The following is a 12,329-nucleotide window of genomic DNA, read 5'->3' on the forward strand; positions in this document are numbered from 1 at the left end:
CTGAAGCCCTGAGATAAAAAGTTGTTTGGAAAAACATCATTTGAACTCTGTTTTTAGCCTCATTGTAGCCTGTAGCTCTAACTGCTTCTCTGTGCTCCGGGCTCACGTGTGAGACCAGCCAAAGCACATGAACACACATGAACGCGGTGCCCATGTCTTACGGTCTCACACTAGCGCACACACGTGAGTGCCATGCAAAGAGAGGCAGTTAGAGCTACAGGCTACAATGAGGCTAAAAACTGAGTTCAAATGACGTTTTTCCAAACAACTTTTTATGTCGGTGCTTCAGGACACTTGGATCACTATGGACGAGCAGTATGGAGTTATCGTGTGGTTTCAATTATGTGTTTTTGGACGTTTGCATCTGAGGCGCCTTAAGCCTCCATTAGGTGGAGTTATGCTGCTACCCCCTCTCCCCTGGGATCTCCGCAAGTGTTGTGAGGACTCTGAAACTTCACCAGAGCCTCCCTCGGCATATGGGTGAGTAGATAATGGCTGAATTTTCATTTTTGGGTGCACTATCCCTTTAAGTTCCACTGTTAGTTCAGTTCCCTGTCAGAAAGGGCTGTCTGTTTGGGAAGTACTGAGCATACAACTGGATAAATGAGACTTGGATTATACTGCATGAGTCCTGTGACAGTTTGTTAACAGATGTTTTGATATATCTTTACTGTTGTTAAACGTGGACCCCTATGACTTCAATTCATCATGAATGTTCTCAGTTTTTGGATTCTTCGTTCACCGTGGAGGTATGTGGGAAAAACAAAGTTTTCAGCATGAATTCAACACAACATGGGGTGAGTAACTGACATACAGTGTTCCTTTAATTCACATACGACATTCTGACCTGACTCTCAGTGTAAACTACAGTAAATAACAAAATGTAACTTCACCAATTCAGGGTTCAAATCAGGTTTCCAGGGGAAAATCAGCTTTGTGAATTCTTCCTAAGGTTACAATAATATTTACATATGCTTTTCTCTCTCAAACTGTGCATGTAGCATTTTGGAACAACACTATACAATATGACTATGAAGATGCTAATGAGATCTAAAATAAGTAGTACATTATTGCATCATTTGTGAGCAATTTACACACCAGAGTGTGTGAAACATTGATTTGGTCTAGTGTCAGCGGTGATAAATCAGACAGCATGTCATCAGTCGCAGTCGCCTCAAGCTGTCATGCTCATGCAGGAGTGGCTGCCTGGTTAACGCTGCCTGGCACAACGCCTCCGCTGTGACTCACCCGTAGCAGCTCCTGGTTCTTCTCCTCCAGCTGGCATTCCAAGTGCCTCATTCGCTCCTCAATGCTCCCGTGACGCTCTTCCGCCTACACATGGATCACAGCATAGACAGGACAAAAGAGGGCACGATGATCTGCGTGTTTGACAGCCTTGAAAGGGCGACAAAGAAAAGCAGTGGCGACGACACAAGCCAAAGCCTCTACCCCAAACTCAAAGATGGATGTCTATCGTTTCAAAGCGTAACAGGAGAGACAGAGAGAGAGCTGGTTGAAAAAAAGAGTGACAAGGAGAAGGATGGAGAACGAGGCCACCAAAGGACAGAATGAAAGAGGAAGAGAGCTCCTCCAGCACTGCCAAGTATGAGCTCCAGCCAGAAGTTGCCATGCAGCTGTCCCGTGGTGGTAGAACAGCCAGAGCAGAACCCCAGTAAACACGCTCGCCACAAAACACTAATAAGATAAATGAATGAAATCTGTTCTCTACAGGAATTGGCAGTAGCTGTGATGCCCTGTGGGACTACCTTCCTAAGAATGGAGTTCATGTCTTGGAGTTTAGCTTCCATAACAAAGTGATAATCATCAGGGGAGGAAGAGGAGCTGGAGTCAGACTACGTGGCCGAGGAAGAGGAGAGGGACATGTTGAAACGTCATGACATGACACCACGTGCACACTTACACAGGTATAGAACAATCTAGAGACGAGGGCATCTGTGGGAAAGTGTTAACAGCATGTGTGTGTTAATGTGAGTGTGTGCGTGTGCTCCTACCTTGGTGAGGGCTGCTATCCTCTGGGCCAGTTCAGCCTCTACCTCCGGCAGCGTCTCGGCCTTCCTCATGGTCTGCTGGAGCTTCTGCTCTGCGAGCTCCAGCCTCTCCTGTAGCTGCCTGTTCTTCTCCTCCATCTGCAGAGAGAAACATCAACCACACCAGCAGGTAGTCATTTAGAAGATTTACAAGATATCGCCTGCTGTAAATTCTCTGATTAAATACTTACATAAATGTAGTTAAAGGGGACCTATGCTCATTTTGAAAATTCATACATTATTCCTATGGTCTAAGACAGTCCAAGAATATTAATAAACAAAGCTAGAGTGCTAAAACTCAATCTGTGATGTCATCAAGTATAAAGTCTGGAGCTGCCGCAGCGACTGCCGTTTCTTGTTGAACAGGTAGGTGCCAGGGGTTAGCGTGATACAGTGGTTCCCAGCCAAGGAGTCCAGATTTCTGTCATTAGTTCAAGGTCCACATAGTGTAAGATTTTCAGCGTCATACTTGCATTTGGCCATGTCGTCAAGCTAGTTTGCTGCACTGTCAAGTAGCTGTCGGTTAGTCACTCACTCTACAGCAGGAAACAGCACTTCAAAATAAAAGCTCTGAGCCGAAAATTCACTGTATTTAACTTGACACACTTATGAGTCACTTGCAGTCCAATTCAGAGTGAGCCTGTGACACCTCACTGGCTTAGTTAGTTTGGTAAAATATCAGCTTTTCCACTGAAACAACGTTCCTACAAGAATAGCTTGCAGCGTGCACACAAACAATGTTGAAGGAGGGGCCAAGTTTGAATGCGTTTACAAACAGTAACCAATAATTCCTGTGTCGTGTACCTTTAAGAATAGTTAACAGTATTTATGTTTTCTCCCCCTCTATCTTGGCATGTACCCTTAAAAGCATTCTGTGAATATTAATCCCTTCCTTCTTTTCCTCTCAATGTCAGCAGAGCATCATCGCCTGGTAGAAAATAGAAGCACAGATATGTTTAGTAGGAGGACTGGCTACTGAAGGCTCTGGCAGCGTGCCTCAACCCTCCTTCAAAATAGCACTATAACAGAGTCAGAACAGCAGCGGCTCTGCACTTGCCAAGAGTGACAGTGGCAACTTTTGCTCGGCAGATACCGGTAATTGCCCTGATGAGGCATTCAGATGGATTATAAGGATGGAAATCAAAACCCAGCATTCAGTGACGCTGCCACCGAGTGACGTGTATGTCACTGTTGCGTGTTAAGGCTTTTGTCCCTGCCTTCCTCTGGGCGCAGATCAGTTTTAAGACTCTTCTTTTGGGGCTGGCTTGGCAGCCTTTGCCATCAGCGACAGATGCTCTGCTCCCCAAAGCATCGGGCCTGGCAGCTCTATAAGCAATAATTAGACTGGAGTGGGGCAGGGCCTTTGTTGTGTGTATCAGTGATATTTTCTGACTTTACCCTTATCACAATCCCACTGGTGTCTGGGATGACGCTGGAGAAGCATGACAGTGTGTTTTTTTGCCTTTTTGCTCGGCATTTCTTCTCATCCCTTCATCCCTCTGTACGGACAGCCAAGCCTACATTCCCTGAACAACTCATCTTCAAACATCAGCAGCCAGATCCTGGAGTTCAGCTTGTGGCACAACAACAAGTAAAATCATCACACAGCCAGTGAGGAAACCCAAAGGTTTAAGATGTTATTTCTGTACGTTCTGAGGGCTTTTCAATGGTTAATAGTTAACTAGTTAACAGCTGAGAATATTTCTGACTGGTTACACATGTCAGTTTATAGATTCATTTTGCTACTCTTTAGCTGACTACACTGTGCACCACCCAGGTCTGGTGGGAGCTAGCTAGGGGCGCCACGCATTCAGGGATTATCACTACTAATGCTTTCCTGACCCAACAGCATTGCTGTGGAAACATGGTGCCCACCCTCCAGTCTCCCCCCAGATTGCCCCAGTGAGAAAGCAACTCAATTTTGAACTGCAAACACCCTTTAGCGTTTTAAACTATGTTAGCTCTGTAAGCAGTATCAGCATGGTTCCGCTAGCTAGCTCTCACACGACCTGGCTGATGCTCAGTGCAGTGTGGCCCTGGCTAACATTAGCTAACCAATGGAGACTGGATGGTGGGCATATTAGGATGGCTCCCTGCCTGTCAGAATATGAAATAAAAGGCAAGACATTTACATCACAAAACATTGAAACTTCACTACCTAACGGATAGCCCTTTGAAATGTGGTGCTGAAGCTCAGTGAGTCACTGGAGTGCCAGACCAAAAGAAAAGGCCTTTTGTGTTACACATCACTTTGCATTTTTATTGTCCTGTATAATTAATGTGTGTTGGGCTATTGAACACAAAATTAACTGAAACTGTCTTCCCTACTCTGAATTACCACGAACAGCATTTATTTTCCAAGGAACATAATATGTTTTCTTGCAGAGAGTTCAATGAGCAAATGTTTTACCCCTCTAATGTCTGTATGGTAAATATGCAGCCATCAGCCCGTTAACTTGGGTTAGCATAAAGACCGGAAACAGCTGGCCTGGCTCTGTCCAGACTATTTCTTTGTGTCTGCTCAGATTACATACTGCAAACAATCATGCTTTCGTTTGTGAGCTTCGGAGGTGCAGGTTTTGTTACCTTTAGACAGAGCCAGGCTTGTTGTTGTTTCCCTCTGTTTCCAGTCTTTGTGCCAAGCTAAGCTAACTCGCTGCTGGCTGATGTCTTATTCAATTTATTAATCCAAAGGGGCTCTGTATGAAATTCCTAGTGTATGAATTGTCTGGACACAGTTTTCAATATGGAGGTGGTTGAGCCAGCAGCTAGCAGCTAACAGTGCTAACTCCAAAGACGACATTTAACAACTGCAACAGTGGTAACATGGCTAACAGTGTTAACCAGGGTGGAACCAGAGGATGGGTGGTACTATTTCCACAAAAACACTGTCTGGATATCAGTGGTAACCGCCATATGAGCGCAATGTAGAGCGGCGATTACCTAGCTTTTTGGAAACACACATGCACTAACATGCAAGCATGGCCGGATCGCCACAACAAACCACAGAGAAGCTCAGATAACAACACACACAGAGGGAGCAGACTTCGTTCATTGATCAGGATGCCGTTACTCCATCAACGCATATTTATTGGACACATGAGAGAGGTATTGATCATGTTACTCTCCACAAGACAGGGAATAAGTGTCTTTCCTAAAATTCCAATCTATTCCTTTAATAGAGTTGTTGCTAAGTGTCGAAGCAATTTTCTTTGCAGCAAAGCCAAAGGGAGCTTGTGTGTCTCATGGTGTTTGTGTGCGCGCCCATGATCACTTCTGCTCATATCAGTGTGATGCTCTTTCCATCCTTCCAGAGCTCAGCTGGTGCTTAAGCCCGTACGCATGAAAATGTCACTCAATCTTCTATGGCCGGGCAATTTCTCTAATTGGCTGCTATGAATCACAAAGAACCATCAAAAGGGAGAATAAATCTGTGTCATTGTTTGGTCATATTGCGCAGCGTTACGCAACTTATGAAGATGACTTTCAGTCATCTACCGTCAAAATTCCTTCTCCGGCAGTAATTTCCTCTGACCTTATTTGACACAATGTCAAGAGGTTTGCTCATTGCCAAACTCTCTGTGGATCAGCTCTAAGGGCTTTGTTAACTGACAGGAACCATCTATCTCACACAACCAGCTGCATGCATCTTTAAATCTTTTCGGAATCCAGTTATGTCGTGGAAAAGAAATGTCTGAATGGTCCATTTCAGCAGCCACCTGGACCCATGACTCGGTTTGACGTAATGATCAGTGAAAACTGGAAGACACATTATCTTGATAATCTCTCAGGATATAAAGTCATCAGTTACTTTGACCTCGCACACTCTCCTTGGATTATACAGACCTGTCGCAGGAACGCTTCCTTATTGGCCAACTCGTTCTCCAGTTTGTCGTTGATGTCGTGCACAGAGGTGGACTCTCGCTGGGCGCTCAGGTAGCGTTTTTCCAATGTTACGATCCGTTCCTCCATGTCCTCTTTCTGACACATGGCCTGCACACAAACACACAGTCAGAGCATTTTGAGAATAACAGCATGTGAAAATAAAGATGAGAGCAGTCTTAACACTCTACTGATGAGTGTTTTGAAGAGAGGGGAAAAAGCATGTTTCTTGTTGCTGCTTAGTTTTGTCTTGAAGAAATGCTTAACCCCCCATGTGATCATTTGCATATCTATTACTCATTAGAAACTTTGTTTTTCGTGTATGCCTCCAGTGAACAAAGAATCCAGAAAAGGAGAAAATTCTTGATGAATTTAAGTCATAGGCAACCGCGTTTAACAACAGCAAAACTTTATCAAAACATCTGTTTACAAACTCTCACATGGGGACTATCCCAGCTGACATTGGGCGACAGGCGGGGCACATCTTCCTGGACAGGTCGCCATACTATCGCAGGGCTGACAAGGGCAATTTAGAGTTACCAATTAACCTAACCTGCATGAAACAAATATAAAATAAGACTATAAAGCTTCATTATCACACAGCTGTGATCTTGGATCTCACACTACTGCCATGAACCAAGGTCTCCTCTCATGATGGCAACATTATCTCCGAAGCTCTGAGAGTTCATTTCCTGCACGGGGAATTGCTGCAGATACAAATGTCATGCAAGCACATGTGGTTTCGAAACCACACGTAAAATAGTCGCCACTGGGAGAGCTGAATAAGCGGCTGCTCTCAGAGGACGCAGTGCAGGGTAATAATGAAGGGTCGGCCCGATAAGGCCACAGTCACTGCCTCTGCCTGCATCATTAGCAATCAATAGCAATTTCAGCCGAGGGCTACGGGGAGATTAGCTTATATTCATATCCAGTCCACTTCACTGGCATTCACCTCACACACGCGTATACTGAATGGGCTCTCTAATTGCTAATGTATGACACAAACATTGTCATTTCTCCGGGAAATTGGCATTTAACTGGCTGGTTTGGTGCTTATATGTCGACACTCCTGCTTGAAATGGTGTTTGATAACCAAACAGAGGCAGGTGCAGACACAGCTGCTTGTTTTTATTAGAGGTTTTTCTTCATTGTTAAGTTTTTGTCTTTGAGAAGTGTTTATGAAGCTTTAAGCAAAAGCCTGTCAGCATATTATATTTATAAGATTCACTTGCTTGCGTGTGATTTTTTTGAGAGTGACATGTTAATAAAGCCTTTTTAATGTATTTTTATACTTTAAAGAAGCAGCGTGTGCATGTGTTGGAGAAATACATAGTCATAAAGAGGGAGTGTGAGAGTATATGCTAATAGAAGCTTTTTTTAGCCCACTGCTAGCCTTCTTTGATGTCTCTCTTGCAACTGTTATTCCCTTGCAAATGTGCATGCTTTTCCCTGTCCCCAGTGTGTGTGTGTGTGTGTGTGTGTGTGTGTGTGTGCTGTAACCTCTTTGATGTCCCTCTGGTACTTGTTGTTCATCTCCTCCGACTTGATGAGGTCCTTCCGGGCGGTCTCCAGCTCCTGCTCCACCTCGGAGACCCGGGAGGAGAGGGAGGACATGCGCTCCTTCATTTGGGCCAGCTCGTAGTTCTGCTTCTCCAGCAGGTCCTGCAGCTCCACCACTTGGCTCGCCTCGTGGGCCGACTCCAGAGAGCCATTGGACAGACGCTGGGGGAGAGACAAGTAAAGACGGGACAGCAACTTTAGCATCATGTTGACAACAAAATTTGTTTTTGTTGGCACACATACAGTTTAAAAACCTGAATGTGGAGGCTCATGCACACCATCAATAACTTGTAGATCAGTGTGTGGGAGAGAGAGAGAGAGAAAAAAAACCTGCACACTGTCCTATTACTCGTAATAAAATGCATAAAAACACAATGTTTTGGGTCCTCATGAGGTAGAGGTACTCTTTTTTAATGCACACAAAAAAGTGGTGCATATACATTTAAATAAGGTGGACAAATGTACTTATGATGCACACTAATATTTCTTGTTTTAAATAAAATACAATCTCTTTACAATCATATACAGACTGTTAAATCTGCCTTTACAAACTGCTTGTCATGTGTAAACGCATTCGCTTTTTATGAGACTCTCCTACCTGACATCATTCACCTTCTTTTTCAACAGGGAATATATCAATTAGATGTCTCCTTTAACTTCAGCCAAATATGTAAACCATGATATGAGGGTGTAATTTAATAGATGTCAAACTAGGTTCCTCCAGCTCCCCTGTTGAGGTTAACCCCAACATGGTGTCTGGTAGTGATGCTCCAACTGCAGTTAATAACTGCCTTGACATGTATGATTAAATATGTTAGCATTTTGAATACTTAGCTAACAAGTTGGCAGTGAAATGCAAATAAGTAACCTAGGAAAGTTAGCTAGCTCTCTGGTAACCACTTCACTTATTATGGTTTAATGGTAACTTATTTTATTGCAAATATTTAAACAGGTAAGATATGTGATAGTTGGAAAATAGCATGGCTAGTTAGCTAATTATCCTGGGTTGTCTATTAGCATTACTAGCTAACTAGTTAGCCGTTAGCGGCACTCCAAGCGCAGGTAATGAATGCTTGCCACGTCATTGATGTCGCATTCATAGATATATATACATAGATGCCGCACCCTATGGCAAGCCGTTTTAACATTTAATCGCTAGACTGGATATTCATTACTGATATCTGCAACATAATTTTGCCTAGTCAAAACTCTTATTCACGATATCTGTAATTAGATTTTGCCTAGTCAAAACTCTAATTACAGATATCTGTAATTCACTTTTGACTAGTAAGATTCTAACTATTTTTGCCATTCATGTGTATGGGGTTTGTCATTATAGATATCTCCAATGTAGTTGCGGATATCTGCAATTGTTATTGCGCCATACGCACCCTGGCTTGTGGGATGCGTCAATACCGCCGCCATCTTGCCTAGGTGCTCTGACCAGTTCAGACCCATGTCAGACTAGGCAAAAATGCCACATTTTTGCTCTGCATTTGGGTGTACTAATGAAAGAAGTGTTAAAACCAAGCAGAAGGGAATAACATTCCACAGGTAAGAAGTTGTTTTACAATATTTTACTGTTACGAACATGTTTAATGAGATATATATCTCAAAAAGTGATCCTTCTTTTAAGCTAACGTTAATCAAGTAAAGTAACTGTCCTGATCTGGTCCTAATGCCAAATTAAGCTAACGCTATGTCACACAACTTAAAGAAAAAGGTTAACATTTAACGTTATATAATATTACTTATAAAGTTATGATGCTTTGTCAAACAGCTATGTCGGTGTATGTGTTATTCCAAATTGTCAACTATCTGTTTCATGGCACCAACGTGACATAACGCAGCATAACGTCAGTAGTTAACTTGTGGCCTGAATTGTAACTACAAATGATGTGGAACTGCGTTTTTCTGACACACTTATTTTATGTGTGGTTTCCCAAAAAACACAGATAGGAGACGGGCATGGGTAGCAGCAGTGAGGAGAAAGGACTTTGTCCCGAGTGACTCCTCAGTCATCTGCAGCTGTCACTTCAGACCTGAGGACTTCGACAGGACTGGGCAGACTCCTAAAAATAATACTAGCTACTGTACACTGTATTTTTTGTAAATATGACCTAATAATGTAAACAGTTCTGTGTCCAGGCTCCCATGAGCACTGTGGTGATATACATATGAGATTAAAGCAAAATTTTGTGTTAACATGCAGCTCTAAGTCATTTATTTTCACTTGTACAAAACCAACATTTGTTAATCAGAATCTACACTGCAGCTCGGCACAACCCTGCTGATATACTAGTTTTTGCCCATTGTGTGAAATGTGAATAAACATTTATAGTCAAAATTAATAATTAAATGACATCATGGTGGGCATTGTACATCTAGTAAGAAAAATGTAAGTAAGAAATGGGGTAAGTTTAGTTTAAATGTGTTGTAGAACTATTACTGTTACTTTATCTACATAAGATCAAATATTTTGGTATGAAAAGCTGCATTTTTTATTTAACCAAGTATCCTGTATCATAACTACATGTCTGACAATTGTAACAAACCAAACCGCATGAAAATCGGTTGAGAATTCAGCGAGTAATGATGATTTTAATCATAAATAATCTCCTGCCTCAAGAGACATACATGCATTGGGCAGCGCGGCTCCACCTGGGCAAGATGGCGGCCGCGTTGACGTATCGCTCCAATGAGGAGCACCGTTGAATGCGGCATCTACGTATATATATCTGTGTCGCATTTAGCGTTAGCTAACAAGTAAGCTAACAATGCTAACAGACAACCGAGTATAATAAGCTAACTAGCCAAAATGTGATTCTGGTAATGTAACCGTTAACACAACACAATTTTATCGTAAGTCAGCTGCAAATGGCTCTCCTGTTTGAGTATATGTTGTAAAATATATTGAAAGCAAAGTAAGTAAACTGATAACTAGCTAGCTAACGATCCCAGTTTGTTTATTAGCATTTTTAGCTAATCTGTAAGTTAAATGCGACCTCAAAAACGTAGCAAGCACTTGTAACGCAATCATAATTAATCAAACTCGCCACAGCGGACATTACCTACACTTGGAGCGCCACTAACAGGCGCCATGTTGCGGTTAACCTCTGGTTACCGGGGCGGATGCCGCATATTTGATGTCCACGCTCCTGTTCATGATTACAGACCGCGCAGGTGTAACGCTAACTTATGTGACCCCATTAAATGATACCCTTCAAGCTCCGTACATGATTGGCTGAGGGAGAGAGACAGCTGACAGCTGATTGGCTGCATATAATTCTCTGTTAAATAAAAAGGATTTATGAATGGAGCCGTGGTGGTGAAGTTCACACATGATAAGCAGTTAGTAAACTGCAAATACCTGGATTTATACATACAAATATATTCATAGATTTCTATTGTATTTATTTTAAACAAGAAAAAAATGTGTGCATCGTGTGTAGGCTACATAATGTGGATTATTTTTTACATTTTCACATGAATGAATGGATGACTTTCAGTATTCATGTCTGATTTGAAAAGGAAATTGTCAGCAGCTATCCCAAACTAATTTACAGCCATTAATATAGATGATTTAGCAACAGCCATAGATATTAAATATATAGACCCCATCTCGACCAAGCCCAGCTAAATAAATAAATGAACCAGCCCATCAGCATCACCCTCTTCATCTGCATACCTCCTAAATAGTTGTGTTTCCCTTTAACTCCTCATCCAACCAATTCCATAAATCCACCCCGCACACTGAAATACACAGAAGTTGTATGAACACCATGTTCCCTGTCACTAAACATTTTTTGAATATTGCTCGGAAGTAGGTTATTTCTTGTTTTGTACATTATTTTTGCTGTTTTAAGTTTAACCAAATTCCCGAATTTTAATGCATGTGACTTTAAAAACAGTGTGTTCATGTGCTCCCTATATCTAATATTGTGTGTAATCCTACTGTTTTTTTTGTAATATGTGTAATGTATAGAAAATGTTTCCTCACAACAGTGTGCAACAGACTGTGAGGTACGTTTTCTTGTTTGGTGGGTGTGTCAAGAGGTGTTACCCAATCAGCAGAACCAACTTCTTGTAGACATTTACGTATTGTATGTGAATTTTTTTTTATTTCACATTTGCCATTAAAGCCCCTTCAAGTTGAATTTAATTAAACCCTGCTCTGTTAAAAAGCAGTGCCCTTGCGTAACACACAGGGTGTTCAACGCACCACCATTTCTGTTTAAATAAGTGTTTTGCTACATTTTGTCAGGGCTTAACGCAGCCCTGGTTTGTTTGGTCACCACAAATATGTATATCTTGGCTATGTGATCATCTTGGTCGTTACTGTTGATTGTCTTATGGGTCCATTTGGCTGGGAAGCATTTTGATGAGGATACTTAAAGCTCATGAATAAATCAAATCGACATTCGAGTGGCTTTAAAATTTGCCATTCACATCACTTTCTTGTGTGTATTTCTCTATTGAAAACATGTTCTAACCACAGGTGGAGTGAAGGTAAAATAGTAATTGGAAACACCCAATAGTGGAAACTCAGCTTTGACTGAAAAATAGAGACATTAGCCAGATTGAAAATGCACCAGGTGAAAAACACTTTTTTGATTTCCTGCCATGCCCCGGCTTCCTGTGGCGTATTGAAGAGGGCCTTGAGAAATCAGCCGCGCTCCCACTTCAGATACCATGTCTTCTTTTGAGAGTTACACACATTAGCACTCCAATAAATTCAGGAGCTCAGGGCTTTGGCTCTTCTCCCGCTTTGATTCTGGCTGGTGACAAAGACAGGGTGACTGAGAATCACTCCAGACTGCATCGCAAAACTCGCTGTGA

General features: G+C 42.2%; 1 protein-coding gene across 7 annotated transcripts in view; it reads right to left on the reverse strand.

The window, feature by feature from the left end:
- Window positions 1-12,329, reverse strand: part of ppfia2 (PTPRF interacting protein alpha 2) — a 293,105-nt gene that overhangs the window by 45,091 nt on the left and 235,685 nt on the right. For all 7 annotated transcript variants that reach the window (XM_078165277.1, XM_078165276.1, XM_033614970.2 and 4 more), the window contains 4 exons: window positions 7,431-7,652; window positions 5,895-6,041; window positions 2,013-2,147; window positions 1,249-1,332 (listed from right to left, as the gene is read on the reverse strand). In XM_078165277.1, the coding sequence (XP_078021403.1) occupies window positions 1,249-1,332; window positions 2,013-2,147; window positions 5,895-6,041; window positions 7,431-7,652 (588 nt within the window). The remainder of the gene's footprint in view (window positions 1-1,248; window positions 1,333-2,012; window positions 2,148-5,894; window positions 6,042-7,430; window positions 7,653-12,329) is intronic.

The sequence above is a fragment of the Epinephelus lanceolatus genome, chromosome 23, assembly GCF_041903045.1.
Source record: "Epinephelus lanceolatus isolate andai-2023 chromosome 23, ASM4190304v1, whole genome shotgun sequence".
Classification (NCBI taxonomy): Eukaryota; Metazoa; Chordata; class Actinopteri; order Perciformes; family Serranidae; genus Epinephelus; species Epinephelus lanceolatus.